This window comes from Chroicocephalus ridibundus, chromosome 5, assembly GCF_963924245.1.
Source record: "Chroicocephalus ridibundus chromosome 5, bChrRid1.1, whole genome shotgun sequence".
In the NCBI taxonomy this organism is placed as follows: Eukaryota; Metazoa; Chordata; class Aves; order Charadriiformes; family Laridae; genus Chroicocephalus; species Chroicocephalus ridibundus.
This window is the reverse complement of record NC_086288.1, coordinates 32,324,700-32,350,947: the sequence shown is the minus strand read 5'-3', so window position 1 is coordinate 32,350,947 and position 26,248 is coordinate 32,324,700. Positions and strand designations below refer to the sequence as shown.

Here is a 26,248-nt window from a genome sequence, read left to right as displayed (position 1 = left end):
TGCACACCTTTCCTAGAGACTGGTGTATTTGGCTTGGTGGCTTCTTCACAGAACATAAGCAGCCCTCATTCTAGTTACATTATAGCCTGAACCTGTGTCTAGTATGACCCAAAAGTCATTAACAGGTATCAGGAGAATAGCTAGGATGAAATGGACTGACATCAGACGGAAAACATACACGTCTTTTACCAATTGCTTAGAGGACAGCCTCTGCATTTGTCATTCTTACCCTACCCAAGCTCTTAGACCTGATGGAGCACTTGCTGAAGTGACTCTCTCCTGCTGCCAATAGAAGATCCATAGGTAAAAACTGTAGCTGTGGCTGTAGCTGTCGGCATAACCCCTGCTTCTCTTGCTTGCCCTACTGGCTTTCTCCACCATTCGTGACTTGCTTTTCACCTGGCAAAATTGTGAGGTGGCTTTGGCAGAAAGTGCCTTGCATGTCTTTCACCCTTCTATAGCTCTTGAAGGGAAAGAAAAGCTAAAGAACAGGTATATAACAGGGTGGCTCAGGCAACACAGAATATCTATACCACGAGTTTAAAGGGAGGCAAAATAATTCTACCTCAGCAGCAGTCCCTGCCAATTCACTCTGATAACGTTGGTTGCTCTAAGGTTGACTTTACTTCATAACCACTTTCTGAGTTTCGTTTAGTGCGGCTAAAGGATAAGACACAAGCTCTCAACTGAACTCAATAATGACGTAGTTTTAAAAAAGCGAAAAGCTTTGAAATCCTTGCTATTTACTGCACAGTTTTTTATTTTATTTCTTCTGACCAGCAGAATAACTCTTGATTCTGGTTTGGTATTTGTTCCTTTCTGATACGATATTCAAGGCCATAACATGCGCTGTCTTTTGAAATGCAGTAAATATTTAATGTTATGTTTATTTGTATAATGGCCAGATGAAATTACCTTCTATCTATTTATCTATCTGCATGTGCACACACACACGCACTCTCTTGCATATATACACACATTCACGTGTTTAAGCTATAGAACAACAGAATGAAGAAAACTGGAAAAAGGACATAATGCTTTGCGCTTGAAAAAATGAACTAATTTAGTTCTCAAACTATTCCATTAAGTAAAGGCAATATTATCCCCATTATTCAGAAGTGGTGACAGAGGCCCAAGAGTACATGTTTCACTCAAAGTGTGACAGGACAGATGGAGTCAATGTCTGGGCCACTACTTAGAATTCAAATGGTCCTATTAACCTGGACCTCTTTCATAATACAGAGAACAACCTTAAAGTTGGCAGTAGGCTAAAGCTTTCATTGAAAGGTTATTTGGTGGTCACTGAAGCAAATCTGTTTCCTAATGGACACACATCCTCTAACTAAAGCCCTCCCAGATGACTTCTTGTTCGAAGCTATGCCAGGTAAAGCAAAGACTGAGTAGATGTGTCAACTGAAGTAACCTCTCGGAGCTAGCAGCTTTCACAGAATCACAGAATGGTAGGGGTTGGAACGGACCTTCGGAGACCATCTAGTCCAACGCCGCTGCCAAAGAAGGTACAGGACCCTACACTTGCCCTTGTTGAACTTCATTAGGTTCTTCTCTGCCCAACTTTCTAGCCTGTCCAGATCTCGCTGAACGGCAGCACAGCCTTCTGGTGTGTTGGCCACTCCTCCCAGTTTTGTGTCACCAGCAAACTGGTGTTTCCCTGAGAGTCCCTGGGTGCCAGCTCAGTGGCAGAGGAACATTTGCTGGTGGCACATGGTCTCTCGATAGATCTGTCAGTCAGTTGCTTTCTATCAGCACTTTAAGAATGCATTTAATTAAAAAAAAAAGCAATGCAAGGTGAGGGATATTTTTCATTTGCGTTTTTGAAAAGGGGGAAACTCAGCGTTATTTAGATCGAAATAGCATTGTCAAATGGAACACGTTGTCCTACGCAAATCAAGGGGTGGAGGCCCATGGCTGATTGTCTTCCTATGATGAAATATTTATCTCACCAGCCTTGAGTACATCAAGTTTTAAAAGTTAGGTGTATCTTCTCACAGCCTACATCATCATAATCATAAGTAGCAAGAATTAAATTAATATTAATGCTAAGGTGTTTTTGCCTCATCACATGTAAATTAGGATATGTTCTGGGAATGACAACCTTCCAGGGAGATCCTGTGCCCACTGAAAAGGCTCTCTGCAGGGAGCTGCCTATGCTGATCCGGTTGCCGAATCTGCTTGTTATCTTTCAAGAGCTGTAATACTGAGGGTGTTACAGGGTCCTGCATTTCATCTAGAATGTTACTATTTGGTGACAAATCAGAACTACCAAATATCATCTAAAAAGAGAAAAAAAGCACACGCTTCCATATAGCCATCAGAGAAATACGTAGATTACTGTTAATTTTCCCCTATCAGGAGCGTTCATTTAAAAAATGACCCATAAGGACTCAAAGAAGAAGAAGCTGCAGTGAAAATGAAAACAAACGATGTTAAAAGTCCAGAAATAGAAACCAATCTTAGCAATAGTAGGTGGGCCTTCCTGGCCTTTCTTCCATGGTCAGATGGCATCAATAACAATTTGGGTATGACTGTTAGATATTTGTGATTGATGTCTCTCTCCTGTAACAGATGATCAATTCTTTCTAATCCCACCCCTTAATGCAATAATATTGAACTATTTTATGAAAGACAGGGGAGTAAATTAGAACCAAGTAAAAGAAACGTTATTTTTCACGGCCAGTTGGCACTGCTGGAGTTCACTGTTACAGAAGGTCACCGAGTTTAATGCTGATGGTTTTTTTCCCCTGTTTTATTTATTTTATTTTTAGGATACCTGTGTGACTGTTAACAAGATTTATAACTATGCAATCTCAGAGGAAAAGGTTAATTGAATATCAGACTTCAAGTTAGGAGGTAATGTCTTAGTAGGGTCAGGAAGGAATTTCTCCTGTCTCCTCTTCCCACTGTGCGCAGCACAGAACAGTGGGCTGGGTGTATACTGTTTGGTTGGGTTTTGTTTGTTTTTTTTTCTCTGAAGTAATAACTTACAGGCCTTCATAAAAAAAATGTCGGAGGAAATGGACTGGTAGACTAATCTGGGCTGTAATCTGATTTCATTTCATCTAAAACTCTTGTAAGTTTGAGCAATACACTTGAATATAAAATACCGAATTCTAATGTGCAAAAGACACGTTTAATGCTCATGTGTGGGGATGGTACATACTTGCTATGTAATTTAGGGCTGTCATTTGCAAGGCTTAGCTATTCTGTTTACCTCCCAACAATGAAGATTGTAAGTGAGACTGTTTTATCACTATGTTAATTTCTTCAAACACTTGACGGATTTCCTGGGATTTTGAATGAAACAAATCAAAAGTTGACTTCTGCATGGTTAGATCTGTCTGTATTGCCAACCAGATGGGAAAAGGGGCATACCATTGTCAGATGTAAGGCTTTAAATGAGTGAAAGGTATGTGAGAATTCTGTATTTAGCTACCTTTCCTCCGTAGACAGCAGCTCAGGTCCCCAGCTGACTCGGTTAAGGTGGATGTGAGGAAATAAACATTAGATGGACACTTCCCCCCGGCCCCCGCATCTGTTCTACAAGAACCTCCTTTCTTTGCTGCTGCTCTAGGCGTTGCAGTAATGTGCAACACTGTAATAGCTGATCAGTGGAAACATAAGGTACATCAACCATTAACCACATTTTAGTTAGACTACTAGAAAGAAGACAGCTACTCCCTGTTGTTAGATTGGCTGGTCAGTGGTGGCGCTTCTCCCATGGATGCTAATGGTGGAGCTGGAGTGATGTTGATGTAACTGAGGACATTTCGAGAGGGAAATTGTAGTGAAGGAAGAACAGCATGGCTGAACCCTGTGGGACTTAAGTTTCCGAAGCGCCTCAGGGCAGCAACCGCTGAAGTCCTGAGAATGGTGCTCGTGGCTTATTAGAGGCCTGCGTTCGCCTTGGTCTGCTTACTAGTCTTTTCTCTTTTTTTTTTTATAGTATTTTCACAGTATCAGCAACTCCTGTTCTTTAATTCTTTTTTTTTTCTAACTTCAACTTTTTGCAAAATCTTACCATATATTCAACAGAAGAGACCTTTTTCAACATTTTTCTCTGATACCTTGAACTAGCCATATAGCATAAGATTTTTCAGTCTGTTTAAACGGAAGACACCAGTTTTTGTTTTTAATGAATAAAATTGAAGAGAATGAAAGTGAGGAAGTGCAAATTATTTTATGTCCGTGGCAGACGCATAAGAAGTCAATAACACCTTCATTATTTAAAGTAAGCTTATTTGAATTTACATTTTAACTTTACTTCAACTTTACTTCAGTCGCGTTCCACTGGAATTATTATTCAAAGCTACACTCCAAAAGCATTTTTTATTAGTTACAGGGTATTTGTGAGCTACAAACGCTTGGCTGTGCCTCCTGTCCTGTTAAGTATGTCTACAGACTTAAGCGAAATTTTCCATTTAGTGTGGCCAATTCAGGGTACTGGATGCTTTAAAGAGTCAGTAAGGATAGCTGGTTTCTAGATAAGGCCTCAAAATTCTTAGTATTATCTAAACTGAGGATTAAAAAGTTACAATTTTCCAAAGGTTTCTGTTACATTTCCTATTCTGCCTACTGTGCATTGTACATTATTAAAGAGTACTGCTCTGACATGCCCCCCAAAAAAGCAAATTAACATTTCTTGTGAACTCCATTCTTTTGTGGAGAAGTAATAATGACTCAAGCAGCTCCAAAAGCTTCTCATATGAATCAGAATTTATTACTTGTGAAATTAATGCCCATTAAACTCATTGATACTGTGCATAAACTGTCATTTATAGAAAAAAGCGCCTTTTTTACTGTTTGCTGTTATCGATGACAGATCTATGGCTTGCACAGAGTATATGGACAAATGCAGCATGTGAGTGAGATAATTAGTGAGGCTTTTGCTTCTTACTGCTCATCATCTTTTGTTCTCTTTAGGTACCTTTTCATTTGTCTCTTATAGTCAATTTTAATTGCGATTTTTTACAGCTCTTAGAAGAGAGAGAGAGCCCATTCTAGCCAGTGAGAAGATGAGCTCTGCCTTGTGCTTTGGATTTGGCTTGAAGCCTTTTGAGTGTTACCGTTTTTGGGGGTGTACTCACCTGCCAATGTGGACATAAGCAAAGTATGGTCTGTGGCATTTTTTATAGATTCAATTATTTTGCTCCTTAACACTGATTTAGTTTGTCTTTTCTTAAAAATCTTATTTCTTTCCCTTGTACTAAATCCTTGAATTTTGTAGATATACAAGTGTGCTTGCTAACTAGTCCCATGGGTAAAAGAAGACATATGCAAGTCAGGAGAAAGATTAAGTTCATCATAATCTTCTTGCATATAAGTGCTATAACTAAGGAGATGCCTTCAAAAAAAAAAAAAAAAAGGTTCTTTCTGAAGAAAAGGTGTTGATCAACCTCCATTTAGACTTCTGAAGGGACCAGCAGGTCTTATCAATGACTTATGTGAGTTTAGGATATAAACACTATGATGGAGCAATTCTTTGACTTCTGCATCCTGTCTCTGCTGTGACTAGAAAATCAAAGTCAAAAGAAAGTGTAACAAGACATAAAGTGGGGATTTAGACTAGTTATAGGAACATACTTAACCTCTCTGTGCAATTTTCTGTCTGTGTAATGGGGATAATGTATTTAACTACAGCACAAGAAGTCTGTGTATTAATCAGTTAATGAATGCATAGTACCCTGAGCATGAAAAGCGTGCTCTAAATGTTCTCCCACAGAAATTTCTCCACTACCTAAAGAGAGAGGAAGAAAAAAGACAATTCATTGCATTAAAGAATTGTGAGAATTCCATCAAGAACATAGATAATTAAAGTAATATTAATAGATTTTTAGGTCTTCATTTTCCCCTTGAGGCTAGGTGTCCCTGATTTTTTTCTTTTTTTTTTTTTCCTTTTCCCCTTCAGCAATGTCCCTGACTCAGTTGTCAAAGACCGAGGAGCAAAAGTGCCCATCTAGCTTTGAACTTGATACCTGCAGTGGAGTTACAAGGTTAAATAAATGGGGTGTTTTCCTTTTTTTTTTTTTTTTTTTTTTTAAGCTGAGCATAACACTTCAAAAAGATCTTCTCCCCCCGCCCCCCCTTCCCTCCCCCAACGTATTTTTAGGCTGTATGCACTCCTGCCTATGTCTTTTCCTTAGTCCCAGCTGAAGATTTCAAGGGAGATGAGAGCTCTATTTTGTTTCTCCCTCGTATTGCAGATAGGGGGAGGAGGTGGTTATTAGAGAGAAGCGCTCTCGCTCGCTCTCTCTGTTTCTCCCTCTCCGGCTGATAGCACTTATCTCTCGCTCTCTCTCCTTCTCCTAGGTGATCCATTTCTAGGCAACGTGCTGGCTGGTGCTGGAGCTGCCAGCTCTCTCTGCATCCCACCAGCAAAGCGAGCTCCAAAACCAACCTGCAGACCATCATCTGCTTTCTTCTGCCTTGCTCCGAGCACTCCTCCTCTCGCTCCTGCCCTGGCCAACCACTACCTTGCGCGACAGAGACAGCACGCCGGGCTTGATTTGCAGATTTCTTTCTTTTTTTAAAAAATTTTTCCTCCAGTTCTGGGAAGCAATTTTTTTTTTTTTTTTAAGCGAAGGGTGGGGGGAAATCTCTGCATTACTATCTGCATTACCTTGAAGTTCACTTTGTTTTTTGGCCTCCGGGGGGGCTTTTCCTGCAGGAATCTGGTTGCTGGAAGGGGGATCGCCTGCTCTCCCGGTTGCCCGCTCCTCCTCCCTCGCTGAAGGCGAGCTATTTGCTGCGGGCTCCTGGGGCTTCTCTGGCCAAGAGGGGTTGTGTGTGTCTGTGCTTGGTGTGTGTGCGTGTCTGCGTGTGTGTGTGTGCGTGTGAGCCTGTGCGTGGTGTGGGTTGGAAGTTGCTGTGCAGCAGCCGGGACCGAGCGGATCCCTGGACCCGGCGGAAGGATGGGGATTGTCTGACCAGCAGAGGCGTCCGCTGCCCGCGCCGGCGCCCGGGCTGGATGGATTTGCTGCCGGCGCTCCCAGCAACTCTGGTGCTGCCCAGGAGCCCCCCGAAGTGACGCCGGGGTTTCGCCGAGGAGAGAGGCGCCCGGAGCCCCGGGCTCGCTCCCTGCCCAGCCGCGGCCGTGCGCCAGACACCGGGATTTACGCGCTCCTCCGGCGGCACCTCAAACTCTTGGGTTTCCTGCGCCGCGCTGTCCTCCGCGGTGGCACCGTTGGGCGAAGAGATCTGTTGTTACAAAGCCTGGACCTCCGGAGGAGATGGAAGTTTTCTCCCTCATCCTGGTCGTGTCCGTCTGTTGGACTCGAACCTGGAAAGCGACGATTGCAGATTCAATCATTCATATCGGTAAGGGGGTGCTGCGTCTGCCGGTGCTGCTGGACACTTTTCCAGCTCTCCTTTGCAACCTTCCCTCTCTTGGCAGGCTTCCCCCGCTCCCCCCGCAGCCCCCGCTCTCTTCTGTCCCTTGCTTCCTTGCTTTTTTTTGTTTGTTCCCCTCTTATAATTGCTTCCCACCAGGATCTTAGGCGTCCTCTTTTCCCCCCTACCGCTCTGTGTAAAGGTTTCTTGTCGGCGGGGTACGTGCGTGCTTTAGACCTTGAGGTTTTGCGCGGCTGACGATCTAGGGGGGCCAGGGCTCGGACACTTCCCCGGTCCCTCCCCGCAGCCTCTCAGCTCCAGCCTGCCTTCCTTCTGCCCCGGCTCGCCCTCGGGCCGGGGGGGACACCAAGCCTCCTCGTATTTCCCACACCACCGTGTCGGCCACGCAACCCCCCCTCCCCTCTTCCTTCCTTCACACCCCCCCTCCATCCCGCCTTCCTCTCCCGCGGCGGAACAGGTGGTTTGGCAACGTGAGCGCTTCCTCTCCCGCGGGGGGGCGGCCGCAGGGGCGGGGGTGCTCCGGCTGCCCCGCGCCCCCCCTTCCCGGGCCGCCACCCCGCCGGCCCGGCCGGGCGCCTCCCGGGGCCGCGGCTCCCGGGAAGGGTAGCGGCCTCCCCCGCCGGCGGCGGGTGCGAGGCGGGGGGGACAGCTGGCAGCGGCGTCGGGCCCCCCCTCCCGGCCACGGCGGGGCAGCTCGGGTGATGCCCACGCACGGCGCTGCCCGCGCTCCCAGCCGGGGAGAGGTCGCCGGGGCTTCCCCCCTCCCCGTTATCCGGAGCCATCCCCTCTCGGCGGGCGCATCCCTGGGAAGCGCCGAGCCCCGCTGCCGAGCGGCGGTTTTGTTCCCGCGACCGGCGAGAGCGGGTCGCCCCCCTGCGCCGGCCGGGGATGCGCGGGGGGAGCCGAGGCGAGGCGAGGAGGGCGCTTCCCCCGCGGCCGCTCGCCCATCTGCAGGCACCGCACGCAGGCGGAGCGGGAGCCTGGGAAGGCGGGGGCGGGCGGGCGGCCGGCGCCGCGCTGCCCCGGGGAAGGTGCATTTGGGGGTAGGGTCCCGCCAGGGATTTGGGGAGGTCCCCGCGGCGGTGCCGGCCCCGGCCGTGGGGCAGCTGCCGCTCTCCCCCGGGGGCTGGCTTTATAAATATGTCTGCCGGTGCCTGCCGTGGGGATCCGTAGCGGGTTTCTGTGAAAGGGGAAGCGGGAAGAGCCCGGCCGCCAAGAGCTGTCCTGCAGGACACCGAGATTTGGGCAGCGATGCGCCAGCCCTTCGTGCAGCCCTCCCCACCCCCGAGCCCACGGGCTACCGCTCCCCTTGGGTACCGCAACTTTATAGGGGTCAGTCCTTGGGGCTGTGTGCGACTGGAGCATCAAATATCGCACAGGGCTTTATGCCCTCCTTTTAAAGGGAGAATGACTTTTTCATTTTTAATTCTTCCCAGTTGGAGGCTGTTAAAGCGACAGTAGGAGACGGTTACGTTGCGATTTCTTTCTTAGGAGCTTGTAACAAACTGATCAGATCTTAGGATTTGGGGGGAAATTTTGACTGTGTAGCAGATGAAGAGTTTCTTTGCAATCCCTTGTCTCCCATCCTCCTGGCTAAAAGCAGCGTTGCTGGGTGAGCTGCATGCCTTTGCACTAGCATCAAGGGAGACGATACCTTTTCTGTCTTTGTGTTAACGACAATTTTGTTTGTTTCACTTGTTTACATATGATGGGTGCAACACATTCTACCACTAATGTTTTTTCTAATGCCATTAGTGATTAGATACATCAACACAATAAATCCTCATTGAAAGCAAAAGAAAAGCTCAAAGTAGTTTTTTCTCACACGATTAATTTGTCTTGAGAGAAAATTAGTACAGTTGACAAGGGGATTACCTCTTTATAGACTGGTTTACGTTGCCATGAAAATGGCAAAATGATAGTTGTTACACAGAGCTTTAAATCTACTAAAATGAATACACTGAAAATAAATGACCTGAAATTAGAACTATTTAACACTAAATGGGTAGACAGATAAATATTCCAACTTTGTACAGCTTGCAGATGAAAATTTGGCTCCTAGTAACACCACTGTACTTTGTGACCTGGATGTTCTGACCCCCTTTTGCTTTCTTCCACTTGTACTGAGTAAACTTATGTATAAAATATTTAGACATAAATAATAAACTGTATTTATTATATGAGTTAGCAAAAGCAGTAGCAGGCTACTCTATGAACAAATTAACTGCAGAAGAATTCATAAAGCCAAAGAAAAAACCAAAATGCTCAGTTCAGGGGGAAAGAAATGCTACCAGAGGTAGTACCGATGCCTTAGGCAACAAACAAAATAAATGCATTATCTTTTTGTCATTCTACAGTGTTAAGATATTCACGTGGAAAATATTTTCCCACGTTTGGGAGGGGCAGGTGGTCATAAGAAATAACACGTTACCTGTGCGTACCCTTTTTCCGATAGCATATACTTTTTCAGTATAATGCACTAACTATCTTGCTTGCCTACATGTTATTTGATGTGTTTCCTGTAAAGGGATGTTTTCTGTATCTGTATGTTATCAGCCATCTCTTAGACAATGACAGAAAATCTTAGAATTTAGTGAGTAAAGATTAATGACTTGGTGATGGCAGTGGGAGGGGTACAGTCACTCGTATTTATCTGCGATACGCTTTTTCATATTTCTGTCTTCTGAATGGTTACAGCTGCTGGTGTTGATCATTAGAGCAGGTCTGTGTGTATGTAAATGCACACATTTAAAAATAAACGTTTCCCTATCTTGTATTTTAAACATTGGGAGGGCTGCGTATAGTCTGCACGTTTCCGCTGCCCTGCTATTATAAATAGGAACTGGCAGTTCAGAAAGACTACATTAAGCACTCTTGTGAAAATGTTGAAATGAATCGACTCTACTGTAATTTTCCTTACCCCTATATAAAAAAGAAAGGGGCAGGGTTACCATGTCAAAACTGTGCAATTCCGTATTATGCTGCTTCTCTCAGCCCATGCATTGATTGAGTAATTTCATCAGCCCCACATTACTTGATTGCTTAGAAGTTTCCTAATGATCTGTATGCTGTAGGAAGAATCTGAAAGTCGTGAGTGGAATGGCAATGATTTTGTGTTTTATGAGGCTATTCAAAAAGTCGCTCTGATTTATGTAGCTCGAAAGCTCCCAAGTCTTTGAGATTAGCCACGCTGCCTGATATTTTCTTCATACATCAGTCGTCCCACACTCCTCACTCCCTAAACAGGAGTTTAGAACAGTGCTTTAATTAAGCAGGGATTAGGTGGCATTCCTTGTCAACTGCACAGTTTGTGTATGCTTTGTATCTTCTACAGCTGATGGTCTCATGCATTTATATTTTCTACTTTGTGCTCATTTTTTTCCCCTCGATATGTACATCTGTATGTGCATATGGTTCCTATTGTGCCTATAGAAACATATATGCAAACACGTGTGTATTAGGTGCAACAAAATCACCTAGGGCAGTGGTCACACAGTATGGTACAAGAGTATTTGTATTTAGTATACACTGAAGTATTTTTAAAGGCTAATTCATTGCAGCAGTGTGCAGCAATAGTTCAGGCACCCTGATTACTTCAAGTTGCTTTTTTTATGTTTATCAGTGGCTTCAGTCATACGCAGTCAGTTGCATACTACCCTTAGCTTTTTTATTTTCAATGGCAAGTTCAGAAATATATACGATATATAGTTATATATATTACATGCACTTTGGCATATATTTATAAATATGCTTTTAATATATATAAAAATATATGTCTACTATATTTTTTTTCTGAGAGAGAAAATTAGATCCGCTCTTTCCTTATTCCTCTTAGCTTTTAGACTTTACAAGCCAGGACTGCTGCATTCCTTGTGTTAGGCAAGTCCCCAGCATCGCTGGTTCATACTTTTAAGCTCTTCTGAACCATGGATAATAACATCATGGCAATTCTGGCATGTGGCCTGTTGCTTACTTCTCCTGTTGATATGGTAGTGCCCTTAAAATGTACAATTTTTTTTTGAAGGAAAGGGAGTCATCTAGCTTGATGGTATGCACATCCATGTTTCGTCTGGTAAGCTGTTGTACTACAGTGCAGCTTGGCTTGTATTGTGTTGTGTATTGTTAACAGGAATTTAATTTGCTGTGCTATTGGTAAAGCTTCATTAGAAGGTACGTAGTGTATGCCACTAACTGTTCATTACAGTATTCTCACATACATTTTGTAAAGCGCAGGACAAGCAAGCAAAACAGACTTACTAAAAAATGCCTATATGCCTATAGTGTCCACAGATGAGAGATCAGGTCTCTGTTTCTCAGGCTCTAGAATGTGCCAAGGTTACTTATTTTAAACATACATATGGATGAAGACCTGGAATACAGTGCACTGTGGCTCAGCAGCCAGTGGGTTTTATTAGTAACTATGTTCTACTTAAATGCACAGCGTGCATGGCATACTCTGTGTTTGTATGTGCGCTATTTCTTAAACTGTCTCCCAGGTGCTTAGATTTGTGATAGCATTTCAGTCCCTGTAACGTGTTTTAGTGCTAGTTACTCTGCAGCTAAAGAGGAATAATTTTCCATGCCATAGATTACGGCTTGCTATCCTCCGAAGGCGTGTTTGCCATTAGGTGTCACTGCTTTCTGGAGTGTTTCTTAGTGATCACCAGGGCCTGATCCAGTCTGTCATAATCCAGGTGAGTCACTTAGTTGACTTCAGAAGAATTTTTTAAACTGAGCCCGTGGATTGCTGACTACAGCAGGTGGCTCCTTTTCACGTTCTTAAATAATTCTTAGAGTTACTTGAAGTTCTTTGTCCTTGATAAAGACAGAGAAAAAAACCCAACCATCCATTTTCAAGTGGTGTCCTAACAAATGCCTGACATGGCAATCACTGCTGCTGCTGTGCGCTTTCAGATGAGTACTTATGGATGCACAGAGTCTTTACTCTCACAATGCCATCTTTGAAAAAACACACTGGAGAAAAATCTTTTAAGACTGTGACTACATAAACCTACCAACTAAGGTTCATTTAACTTAATGAACAAAGGCATTAAGTATGGTTCTCTTCCACTCCCTGGCCCTGTAAAGCAAGCGGTATTGGCAGGAGATGACTTTTGTAAGCCATTAGGTTACTCCCTAGATATAGACTTGAACTCACATCATTTTCTTCCATTTGATATATAGCTATCTATAATCTGCCATGACAGTCTGTTTTTTGCTGAAATTTATTGGAGGCTTTTGCCTTTTGAGGTTTGTATTTTTACTCTTTTTCACAGCTACTCCATTGACAATGCTTGATTATTTTTTTTCAGCACGTTAACAATGATTTTAAAAATAGTTTAGATGAAAGAGTAGTTCTATTTGGCTATCCATTTCTAGTTAATTTTCCTAATTACCTGAATTACATATGACAGCACGGTAAAACTTTCTTCATCTACACACTCTCCGAACATAGTTTGTGTTTTATATCTTCAGTGTTTAAAATCTTACTAGACATAGACAATTACTGTTGCTGTTTGGACTTAGAAGTGACCAATAGGAAAGGAAACAGATTCACAAAATGATCTATATTCTGAGCAAATATGAGAAAATAATCAAACTCTGAAAACATGTTATGTCAGTAAATTATGACGCATGGTAGCTTCGTATGTACAAAATGTTGACTTCGGATGATACACTAGTAATGAGGGGAAACTCGGATTCCTTTCTGCATCTGCAAATTCAGATGTCATTTTTTGTTGGTGTGGCAGTGTTTTTTTGGTTTTTTTTTTTGTTTGTTTTGTTTTGGTTTTTTAATTAGATTTGAATTCAAGGAGGAGTAAGTTATTATCTAACCTAGTGAAATTGGAAGAAAACTTTGATTTCAGAGGCAGGGCTTGGCATGTCTGTCAAAACCTGGATGGCTCCACACCTGTGCATCCTATAGGCCTTACAGTCCCATTTATGGCTCCGGTCATGCTGACACCCATCTCCGAGAGCCCGTTTGTTTGTGCTATCTAGGCGTGCCAAGAGGCAAGTTATGACAGTCACAGCCCAAGAGTAAAGCATAACACACAGTTTGCCGGCAAATTGTTGTGGTGGCTGAGAACTGGGCATGAAAACTCATGTTTCTCTGGGGCATTTTGTACTCTAGACTGATCGATGGTCTAGCAACTGGCTTCCTGCTGGGCTTCTTGGATACAGATGTGATTTCTTTCCTTCTGTGATGTTATTTTGTCTTCCTGCGTTATCTGCTATTTCCCTTAGCAAGCAGGAGTTGACCTGTTCCTTACAGTAGTTACCAAAAGGAACTACAGTTGACCATGGCTTTGTTGCTCACCTAGGCTAGCAGACTGTATTGGAGAGGGTGTAATACTGAGCTGTTGCAATGTGATACTTGGCATGGAATATGTGCTAAATGCATGTTAAATAAGTGTGGCGCTGTGCTAATTAAACCATCCTCAGCACCAGGTAAGGAAGGTCTGGGCAAAACCTTCTGGGCACAGATTTTAGCTGGCTCATGCATTTGAAGCAGCACAAGGAGAAGAAGTGCTGTTGTCTCCACTACAAACTAGAATTTAATTGTCTAGTCTTGATGTAGAAGTAGTAATTTAAACATAGAGACTAAAATGGAAGCACCTAGTGGAAGAACGGGTGAGGAAATGGTGTGTGACTTGCCGTGTCTTTCTGTACTTCAGTCTCTTCCCATGAGCACCTGCAGGGCAGTTTCCTCCGCTGTTCTTCATTATAGCAGTCAGGCTTTGGTTTCTGGTTATTGTTGGCCAAGAGGTTGTGAGAGATGATGGAGTAAGGGAAAGATTCTTTTGTGTCTGCAAGCGCTGTAATTAATAATGGTTTATGTGACTTGGAGAGTTATAACTGATCCGTGTAACAGGGAGGACACAGGCTGAAAGTGAAGGTTAGTAGATGAAATGTACTGGCGTTTGGATGACAGTTATGAAACTTGGCAAGGGAACAGGCTCGAAATTGTGCAGTGCTGTAATTTTGTAAGGTTCAAAATTTATATCCTAGTTTCAGTGATAATACACTTAATTCAGAGAAGGCAGTATTTTGTATTCTGTATTGTACCACAGAGTGCACTTCAGCTGGAGCGCCTTGTTCCTGCTTTGGTCTGGGGTAACCGCATCAGCTCAAGAAGGCATATTCTGTGAGCTCTGAGTGTTGCATTAAAAAAAACAACACAACACCCACATAAAAAGTGACTCTTGCTTAGTGAGAAAGGATAATATAGTAAGTACAGTATTCCTCTGTAGCATTAAAGTTGTAGTGGAAGAGATGGTACAAATACTGGCGTTTTAGTCAACTGTAAACTGATGGATTTGTATGTGCAGGGTTAGATTTAAAGGAGGTTCCCATTGCACACATTAGTTCTCGAATGAGTGGGAAGTAGGGTGGTAAAAAAGACGAAAGGGAAAAAAAGTCTCCTGAAAGTTATGCTGGGTTTATCTGACAAGCTATGCTCAAGAGGAAATTGAAAAAGAAAATGAGTAAAAATGCAAGGAGGGGAGGAAAGTAAGATATCAAAGACGAGAGCCACTAGTTCTCTCTGTTTCTTTGGAGCTGTATAACATTCCCATAAGTGCTATGCTAAATGGAAAAGTTCTGAACCAGAAAGGGGAAAATGTGAAGACACAGAATTTAAATGAAGAATTATATGTGTATTTTAACCTATTAGATAACTCTCTGTGCTGAAATGCTAATTATTCCTAATTGTTATATTTGCTTTACCTATGAATAAAATATCACACATCTAATAAAATATGCAGTGAAAATCACTGTAAAATTCCTCTTGGAGCCTTTCATGCAGATTTAAAGGATTTAATCTCTTATTTCTTCATTGCTTTTTAAATCATTAACTTTCTATAATCAGTTGGATTGCCAAGGCCAATATCTAGTGAACCTAACAATAATTGCTTGTTTTGCAGAACAATTTTTTGTTAGTCCAACCATATCTTTCTCAGAGGCTTAAATCGAGTTGGTGATTTCATTATAATAATTCACTTGTGATAAATCAAAATCAAATAGCACCACTCTGGTGCCGTGGAAAGTAGCTCTGGATGAGAGCTACAGAGAAAGCAGAGGACAGCGTAGCAGCAGACCTGAACATCAGGCCTGGATTTGCTGTGCCTTATTTTAACGTATACAATCTAACAATGACTCTTTTTGCAAATCCTTTTTAAATAGAGAAATGAAAATGTGCACAGGGCCGGCTTCCCTGCCTTGGGACTCCAACTCAAAACCTGTGTTCGGGACCCAGAGCTGATGACAGATGGTAACTCGATTTGTTTTTAAAGTGTGCAGGAGCTCAAGTCTGACTGACTGCCAGTCGAGCTTAGGGTCCTGAGCCATTGAGATGTTTTGAAGATGTCAGCTGCCTTTCTCAGGTGACAAGAGACTATTGCACAGTTACCTCACTGATTGCAACCAGTATTAAAAGTTGTCTGGCAATATACCACGGGCTGAAAGCACACAGTGGGGACATCTTTGGACCAAACACTATTAAGCAAGGATATTTGCTGTTGTGTGGCTTTTGCCTTCTCGCAGTCTTTACAGTGTGCAGCTTAAACATTTGAGAATGTTTTTAAACCATTTCATGTACTGGAGAGTTGATAAAGGCAAAAAGACATTAGAAAAGATCTGGTTCTCACTCCGCAAAGCCACTGTAGAGTACTGGCAGTGTCCAGCCAGGGCACAGGACGGGCTGTGTGTTAAATGGCAAGTGAAAGGCAACAGCTATTATTGGTCGTGTTAAAATACATATACTTTTCCCTTTCATTATTTTTATTCATTTATTTCTCTCTTGTATTCCAAGTTCATGGCAAGCAGTTGCGATGGTTGCTATGATCTATACTCTTAAATATCTGTTGTTTTTTCTGTCCAGGAAGAATAAAGTTAAACATATCATAACACAAATATCTGTTATTTGGACAGATAAAGCTGCTTTTTATTTCCCTGGAATTCCACTTATTAGACCTCTTTTGAGACAAATATACTCCCAAAAGTTGGGTTTTGTGCCTAAAGCTAGTCTTTCTTCAGCTCTCCCCTTTGTGAATGTATAGGGCTAAGCATTATTGCAGAATATCCACTAAAATATTTGCTATCAATATCTTTTTAAATGTACTACTCGGGTACTACTTAAATTTCCAGCTCCATGATACAGATTACTAATTAGCAATGGGGTATGTATTTATGCATGTATATACAATGTATAAACACATGCTTTTTCTGTAATCAGAGGGATTGTTCTTTTTGAAAACAACTGACTGGATTTTTCTGTAATTGTGGATGATGTTAGTTTCTACCTTTAGTAACAACACAGAGATTTGGGAGGCTTTTTACTTGCAGGAAGTCATAACGTGAATACAAATCGTGAAACGGCACCCCACTGAGATAGAAGCTGTACAAATATGAAACAAAAAAATTGGCTGTCAGAAGATTTCAAGATGTAGTAAAAGAGAGGGCTTGGATCTCTCTGCGACTCAGACAGTTTGTACACCAGGAGACAAAGTTGCAGATCTTCTGACTTCTTTTGAGAGACAGATTCATTCATTCATGTTCGTGAATGATCACTCTAGGTACGCAGGAATGAAAGCACATAGATATGTCTACAGGGATGTACTGACAGGGCAGATGCAGCGTGGCTGATGTCAGTGCTTCCCTGGCTTTGGGCACGTGCTAACAAAAGTTACAGTGCTGTGAGGTAAGAGTTGATGGGAAAGGAAGGCCAGCAATGTGTGTATAATCATTACCTACACTGCTTTATTTTATTTTGCCAATTGGTTAAATTGGCAAAATAAAAACAGTCGTTATCAGCTGACGACATGTTACTCTCTGGCTTTACCTAGTACAGGAACTAATGCATGGTTATGCACATGTGCTGGCTGTCTCTTGGTTTCTCTTGTTTGAGCAAATATTTTATAGTACATTTTTGGAAGAGGTCTAGGTAGAAAGAAAAGAGCCCTTTTTGGTAAGGTGGAACAATATATGTTGCAAAACGCCCTACTATGTTTCAAAGAGATGTTTAGATATAATCAGTGATTCTGAAAGCACCTGCAGCCTTGTTAGGTAGCCTTGCGGAGTTTCTAGAATGTTATTGAAATGTTACTGAAACAAACTAGAGAAATTATTTTTCGAGTTCCTTGCAGTATGTCTCCTGTTATGGAATTGGACTGCATCCTGGAGATAGATGAGAAACACCCATCTACTTGAAAAAGTTCTCTCATTTTTGCCAATGCTGCTAAGAGTATAGGGACTATGTCAAATAAAATGGCTGAGGGGAGTGAGCAGGAGAAAAACATGGCCTGCATGCAGTATATAAGCTAGACTGGGAATGATCAACAGCACTTGGCAGTCGCCATCACAGAGGGTGATGTCTTAGGGACATCATCAATGCTGTGTCTAGCTGCAAGGAGAGGGGGAGTTTGCAGGTAAAGGACAGCACGAGTAGGCAGGAAACAAAGCGTTGTTTGGGCTTTTTCTGCAGCAGAGAGGCTCTGGGAGCAGGAGTAGTGCGGGGAAGGTTCTGGTGGTGCCTTCTACATGAGAGTTTTGGAAGGGGGTGGAGGCTTGTGGTTCGCAGTGGTGGGAGTTGGGTGGAGACGGGATGCAGGAAACATTTGGAGGGGGCTGCCCTGAGCGATGGGCCAGGCTAACCTTGTAAGAGTGCAAGATACTCCTAGGGAATAGCAGGTAATGTTACACTCATGTGGGCTGGAGACTGGACTTTCAACATTTGTGACAGGCCTTACAGAAGAGGTATATGTGTATGCGTATAAGGAAAGTTGGGAAATCCAAAGGAGCGAGGCACTGGAATGACCCAAATATTACTGAAAAGAATAATAATATAATGCGAACGATGTTTTGAGAACAATATATCTAGAAGATAATATTAAGTCTTAAAGAAACTAAATTACAGATTAGAAAATGGGATTGTTTCTCCCTGTCTAGCCTCTATAGTTTTGTGTTTGATTTGTGTGGTGGATCTTAATAGTTTTTTCTTTAGCTGATAATTGTACCTAGTTACTTTGCAGAAAAGCAAGATTCATTTTAACTTTGTATTGCCTACTACTGTTGTACACAGATACAAACAATGAGTACTGCAGTGTTGTCTTCCACCCCACTGCTCCCAGGATAACTCCGAGCGTGTTGTACCTCCCTGTGCCTTAGCATTATCCCGCTGATTAAATAATCTTCCTTTGCTCCCTTTGTGCAGCGTTTTACTGTCGGTCTGTACTGTGCCTCCACGTAGGCTCCCCTTCTGTGGCTGATGAGTAGGAGGAAGGGATGCGCACAGCCACAGCTTCTGCTCCATTGACTTTTGACCTAATTTAGGAAGGAAGGAAAGGGAAAATAATGCAGCGTGCTTCTGGATTCACAGCCTGCGGTGTCTTCTACAGAGTGAGAGGGGGACCGCTGGTTTTCTCCTCCTCTCTTGAATAGCTGAATAGCTGCATTAAAAGTTACACCTCTCTTCAGTGAAGTGCCGGAGTGGTGAGTGGATCTGCATTCACACTTATCTTGTGGCATATGTCCTCATTGGGGCTGTTGAGGTTAAAATCTGGTTTTCTGTCAACACCAGCCTTGTCCAACCCCCATTTAAAGCAGCCAAAGGGATAGCCATGGACTGTATTTCCTCCACAAGAGACACAAAAAGAGTTGGGGATAGTAGGCTTAAAAATATTTTTCTGTTTGAGATCAATGATCTCTAATAACAGGGCTGAATGACGTATGGGAGGGAGGAGGCAAATACTTCCTCAGGGGAAGGTATATAATGATAGCATTTGGAAATTGTTATTGCTAAAAATCATCTGCAGAATTTAGGAGTGAAAAAAACCCCAAAATAAATAGAAAAAAGCTCTTCATTAAAGTACCATGGGGATTTTTTTAGCATTTTTTTTAAAGGGATGCATTTTTCCCCCCCATTTTTTGTAAGACTGCCAAATGTCCCTGAGGCTAGAATTAATTGGCTCTTTGTGTTTTGTCAAGTAAGGAGTACAACTGTTTTCAGAAAATACTAGGTTTATAGACTCCCATCCAGAACATGAAAGGGAGAGAGAGGCTAACTTTATATAAACAAGGTCGTTGCATCATTTAGTACCACTAGCTTGCAGTAACAAATAGAATATTGAAATTATCGGTGTTGGTGCTTTGAAAGCTGTTAAAGTCGTCCCTGTAAGCCCCATCTCTTCGTTCTGCCTAATCCTCCCTGTAGCACAAGTGTGTGCTGTTTCCCTTCCCTCTCACCCCCAGGCATCTGCAATGAATAATCAAATGTCTGCTACTTAGGAATAACCAGCATTTAGGTTTTAAGACAGGTTCAGGAGTAAGTGCCATGAAGAGGTATTTTGTTGTTAGCGTTGCTTTAGCAATACAACAGAGGTTATCGGTTGCGGTTTGCTTCACAGATTCCCATTGACCATTTTGGATTTGAAGATGTTTTATCATTTTTAATACTGCTGTTTCAAAGGACGCTTTTCCTGATGTTAAGAAGTCAGTGGACGGCAGCAGATGCAGATGTAAGCTTTGAAATGGCTCTTTTATGGAGCGGTTTGAGGAGTATGTCTTGGAGCCGTTGCATTAAAATTCCAAAGTGTTAACTTAAATGTAATAATGCTCTGACAAAGTGCTACTACCATCTGCTAGTGAGGATTAGTACTATTTAAAAATCTCCATAATTCCCAGAAAGAGCAGAGGAGTCACGGCGTGAAGAAAAGCCTAACTCTTAAATTAGTATTTTAGTTCAAGGCACCGCAAACTCTTTGTGGGGACCACTGCCTACTAGAGACTTTTTCACACTCTCAGCCTACATAAAGGAGTAAATATTTGAGGTATGTGGCTAGTGATGCCTGTTTCTAACAGTTTTCAGCTTGGCCCCCAGTTTTGCAGTAGAATCCTTTCTATTTACAACCACTTCTCATTCACAGCACGGTAACAATTCAGTGATAACTAAAAATACAGTTTGTATGGCAAAATAACAAGGGAATGTGCTCACCATGGGTATTTAGAAAGCTCCATTGATAAGCTATTCCTTATCATTTAGCTCTCATGAACTGAGAAACAGCTCTTTTCTTAGTATTCCTATGGGGTTTTGACCACCACCTAAACACTCAGCCCTTTCTGTATGTGAAAGTCAGTCTACACTTAGAGGATGATCTGCTGCTGGAAATGCAGAACATCTCCATCCCTAGACTTCTCTCAGCCTCACATGAAGAAATAATTCAAAGTCTAGGTCTAGTAAGAAGGACCTGTTCCAAAAGCCAGCATAACTTACCAGTATCTGTTAGGAAATGCTTTCTGTGACAGTATTAAGGCCGTTTTATTCATATAAATGAACAGCTAAATCTTGCACAATATTTAAAGAAGGGAGCAAGAAGAGAAAGCTAGTAATGACAGACTACATGTTGATCACCTAGTTTAGGAAGGATTTTGGAGATCCATATTAAAAGGTATATTTTATAGAAATTCTGGTTGAGAAGAAAAGGGAAAATGTCGCCAAGCAGAAGCATTTTTGGTGTCTTTCTCTTCTCTCCTGAACAGGGTTCGCTGAGTTTTATTTATTCACAGTCTTGCACGGGCTATAATTAACACTCTTAACTAGCTCTGCAGAGAAGTAGATCATATCTCTCATCTGCCTTTAGCTTGAAATAATTTTCATCAGTATTTCTTGCTGGGGTACAGGTAGTGTGTGTGTGTGCGCACATATGCCTGTTGGTACAATGGTTATGTGGTCCATGTAGCTAAGACACACTAAGACCAGCTCTCCTGGATGATATACCAGTTCTACATTTTATTATTCTTTTTTATTATTTTTCCATGTTGGAAGTACAACTGGAACTGATTGCTTGTTTGAAGAGTCATATCTCTTTCACCTGTTACTTTAGGCGTAAAGATCTTCACCTCTTCCGTACTGCTGCCTCTCAGGAACCCACACTGCTTTTCTTGTTTTTCATGTAGACGGGCTGATCACCCGTACAGTTACTTGCTTGAGACTAGTCACTGTAGAGCCAGGGTAAATGAAAGATTTCTTGGCTGTCTATCGCTCAATCCAAGCAACTATGTTGTCGTGTACTATCACTGAGAGGTATTTTTGTTTATCTGATGTGAGAGAAGGAGTAGAGAGAGCCACCTTCTATTGTGTTAGCAAATGTCTATCTGAGGCATGGGGAACAGAGACTGTTTGTGCTGTGAGAATAAAGTCTTATCTTAAGGGTATTCTTGTCATGCCCTTGCTTTTTGCTTAGACAGGCTTTTGTTTCCTTTCATATCTGGTCTATACAGAGAAGTAAGAACAGATGGATTTTCCAGACATTTACAGTAAATAAGAGGCTGATGAAATGGAATTGGCCAGTCCACAGACGTCAGTCAGTAAACCTGCCCCTCTGAGGGATCCCCATTTATCATGACTGGCTGCTGAGTTATCTCTACCAGGTCTACTGCATGGTGACCCTGCGTGAAAACAGTGTCAGATGTATTCCCACATCTTTTTCCTGGCTTGTCTCCTCATACTTAAATGTTTATCTTCCTTCTTAAAAATTGGTTTAGTACTGACAGATTCAAAGCATATATGAGCAGGAATGGAACTTTATTTAGAGGCTGCTTGTGATAGGACTAGTGAGGGCAATTTCCATCTCATGAATCCCTTATTTTTTGGAAGGACTCACAGCTATATCTAGCAGCTACCTTTTAACTGATCCCTCTCATTCCCAGCACTTTGACAAAGAATGGGATGGATTTCACCCAGAGCAAGGGAAGGAAGCGTTTGTTCTAGTAGCAGCAAGGGAAGGGAGGAGGTGGTTTGATTGCAGGTCATCATGGAATTCTTGCTTCCATGATGGAGTATAAAAATGGTGAAATGTACAGGACACATGTTCATTGTCTGTTTCTTCCTTTGGAATCATTTGGTCTAAACATTTTTTAAAACTATGCAGAAAGGTGCTTTGAGATTTTAAAACAAATTATTAGAAGTGTTCATAAACATAGTCTTACAGTGAATCCTCCTCAGTACCTACCTCTATTTATAGATAAGGAAGTGTCTTTTAAAAAGTATGATTGCCAAAAGGCAGAGCATCCGGGCTGAAAGTGTAGGGGCTTAAATGAGACAAAACTGAGAGTGAGTTAGCCCAGGAATATTCTGGTAGTTTTCTGAGGAGCACTCGTGGTAGCTAAGCCAACTCATAGCTTTTTGTCAGGCTGTATGTAATACAGGGCAGGTGTAATGTTGCCCTCCTTTCATTACCTTTTCACCAAGTAAACTAGGACAAGCTCCTGGCCACCCCTCACCCGCCCGCTTTGCGTATGCTACTGCCTACCTTTCTCATTCCCAGCAAGCTTCTTTTATCTCATCTCATCCCAGGATTGCCCTTATCCTCCTACCACAGAAGGCACTTCCAAGGGAGAGTTAAGGCTTTGCCTGCATGCCAGCAGTTTCTTGCGCTCATGAAACACCAAGGCGTGAAGCCAAGCAAGTGGAGAGTTTTCTGCCACCCAGCCGGTACCTACCGCAAGCAGTTTTCCTCTCTCTCACTGTGCCTTGGGCCAGTCCCTCCAGACCGAATTTGGTACCCGCAGTGACATTTATCATCACAGTACCTATGTTGCAAACAATACTCTTGGTTTATTCCAGACCTTTAAGATAATGTGACTGTGTTTGTGGATTGGTGTGTAAGTATATTTATGTTGGGATCTAGCATAATGGTAGGAAGGAAATGGAGAAGTTTCTGGGGCGTCAGCTTTTTAGGCAAGAGCGGTTACTGAAATTCATAGCTAAACTGCAAGAGAAGCGTACCTTCTGTTCCCTGGTGCTATTCATCTAATAGCATCGCTTAGTATCCGTGTTGTGGTAATAGTAGCTGAGATCACGGACCTGTTTTATGTGCTGAGTGTGTACATAGTAAAAAGCAGTTTGTGGTAAAGTTTCTGTAATCTTGTTGTCTTGTTTCTTGTCAGCTTCATTTACTTGGTCTCGTGCCCCAGGACAATGCTCTTGTATTCATGTTTCCAGAAAGGCAAGGGAAAGCTTCAATAATAGTTTTAGCCTGAAACTATTTGGGAAATGTTTCTGCTTCTATTACCTCTTATTTTTCCCCATCTGTGCTGACAGATTCTATTTATTAGCACAACATAATTTTTGGAGCCAAAACACTTATTAAAATCCTCTTTAAATTCCTTATTTATCAATCTGCTCCTTGTAAAATAGGATTTTTACGTTCTTGCTGGTGTCATTTCCATAGCGTACCACAATGCCTTTAAATGGCACTGGTTTGAGTCCTAGGGCTAACTCGCCTGGGCACAGTACCAAACTCACTTTTCCGTGGTCTTCTGTTCAGTGTATAGTCTGTATTCAATTGCTTTTAGACACAATCAAAAGTGAAGAGCAGATAGAGAAGTTCTATTTTTTTCTAACCAATAAACATAAATTGTGCAGCCAACAAGTTTATGCAGTGGCACAACAAAATATTTTTGCATGCATTTGGTTTTATGTCATACAAAACAGTATTGTTGCCTTCAGCTGCTGACCACCGAGGCTGCTGACTGAATACAGCCTCGAAATATTCTCACACTTTAAGTCTTCCCTATTCTGTGAAGATCTGAAAGAACTTGTCATCGTCTCATCTCACCTGCTGAGCAACCCAGACCATAGTCTGCATTTGAACGTGTTGCTGGATCCAGACGGAACTTTATTCCTGTATTATTTCTTTTCTGCATAATAGCTCCTACTGGAACAGTCATCAGGATAAAGACTGGCCATGCTCCTTTCTCTCATTTCTAACTGGAATATGATGAAAGGCTAACAGGATTTTCAAAGTAGTCACTGACTGCCACTTTTTCAAGCAGGCCATGTAATTCATAGCTCACGTTATTTCCACAGTCCCTGAGGGCTTTGGTTGTGTGGCCACTAACACAGTCTGACAGACATGACTGTGCATGGATAGTATCTTTTTTTGGAGATATGACGGGGGGAAAAAAGAAAAGATTTCCCATATCACACGTTAGAAAAAGCTGCCAGAGCCATTTAAAAGGAAACAAAATGGGCTACATCTCTCTTCTTACAGATGATTATTTTAGAGTAAACATCATGTCCTCTGTTGTAGAACATTTGGAGAAATAGCATGTCTACCATTATGCCTGAAATCTGTTCTCTGCCTTTTCAGACTCCGTCTTGCATGACTTTTGAAGTCAGTATGAATCATTCCCTTGGCTTTATTGGACTTTGTATCCCATCTTCTGTGTTTATGTAATTCCTTCTTGTCCTTTTATCCTTCCTTTCTCCCTCCCATCAACTACTTCCTTGCCTTTTTTAATTCAAAGTCATTAGTAGCTGCCAATACTCATAAGCAGCCTTTCACTAATGCACGTGGAGTATTCATGCGTGTGTGAATTGAGGGAAACTGATCAGGGAAATCTTCACATTTCCAGTTTTAAAGATAGGTGAAAATCCCACTGACACATTATTCTTATTATTATGGCAATCTTTTGTATTGCTTTTTCTGTATCAAGAGGCAAAAACCTTATTCAGAAGCTAGTTAATTTTCAGTGGGCTTAGTGCCCCTCTGAAGCATCGATTGTTGTCAATTACTAAAGAGAGGAAAAGATGGACCGTTGGTCTACACTGATGTCTGTCCAGGGCAACCCCTGTATATCTCCTACTCCATGCTTTGTTCTTATTACACTAATAAGAGAGGAGACAAAAAGCAGTTTTATAGTTAAGGCATAAGATTAGGATTCGTGAATGGTGGATTCAGTTTTGGACTCTTTTCTGACCTTGAGGTAGACGTACAATGATTGAAGCATATGAGCTGTCAAAATGAAACCACCAGGGTTCCTTATGAGCTGGTGTTGCACCCTGTTCAGCTGCTGCCTTGACACGTTGAACCTCTGTTTTCCATGTGGATAGTTATATCCCCTTACTGAACACTTTTTGTCTTGTCTGCTGTGTTGCACTGTTCAGGTAGAGCTCTGTCTCATGCTGTGTTGTATCTGCATGCCCAATTGCAGTGATACCATTTCAGCTCAGAGCTTTGAAGTTTACTGTACAACTGTTAGTTGTAAAAATGTATTTTTTGCATCAGTGACTAGAACAAGCTATTCTGTTTCAGGAATGCAAAATTTGGATGCAAGCAATGAGCTTGTTCTATGATATGCTTCCAAGATGACTGTTTGTGAGTGATGGAGCTGAACTGTTCGCTCAGTTATACTGGAGAGTGGAAAGTGCTGATGTGGATTGCTACTGTTATGGGCAGATATTGGGGCTTGAGGTGCAAGTTTCAAATATATACGTATATTTTTGAAAGCAGTCAAGCTCTAGCTTGTGTAAAGGTAGCTATGACAGTGTTGCAAATGGCACTGTAAATGCATCTCCACAGGTACAGGGAACTACTTGTTTATTTTTTACATAGTCTTATCTGCTGTTGCAGACAAACTTGCGTTACCTGAAGGAATTCCTCTGTTTTGTATTTGCTGCGATATTTTCAATTAGAATCTGGAATATCCAGTTTGAAAACCTAAAACTGAAAATTGTAAATGATTTCCTGAATTACCAGAGGGTTATTTGTTTGTTGGGTTTTTTGACTGACATACTGTACTCTAGCACTGTAAATCCACCAAATAGTGGGCTAATTAAAACCCTGTCATATATTCTACAATGCAAAGCAAGTGTTAGTGCAGAGAAGTGCACATCTGTTTTTGAACTTCTGGTTATATTTCAGGTGGGCTTTACAAACTTTTCAATTCATACCTTTTGTCTTATCATGGTGCTGTCTTTAAATGCCAAAGTATTTTTGAGAGCTGCATTCCCATTGAAAATATTAAGAGAAGGTGCTGTAATAGTTAAAAGGAATAGCTTGCTACAATAGCTTGTTTTTGAAGGGAGGGCACCGCTACATTG

The 26,248-nt window shown here is 42.1% G+C and overlaps 1 protein-coding gene across 1 annotated transcript in view; it reads left to right on the top strand.

Moving 5' to 3' along the window:
- Window positions 1–7,042: 7,042 nt before the first annotated feature.
- Window positions 7,043–26,248, top strand: part of GRID2 (glutamate ionotropic receptor delta type subunit 2) — a 765,251-nt gene continuing 746,045 nt past the window's right edge. The window contains exon 1 of the mRNA XM_063336608.1: window positions 7,043–7,332. Coding sequence (XP_063192678.1) covers window positions 7,245–7,332 — 88 coding nt within the window. The 5' untranslated portion in view covers window positions 7,043–7,244. The remainder of the gene's footprint in view (window positions 7,333–26,248) is intronic.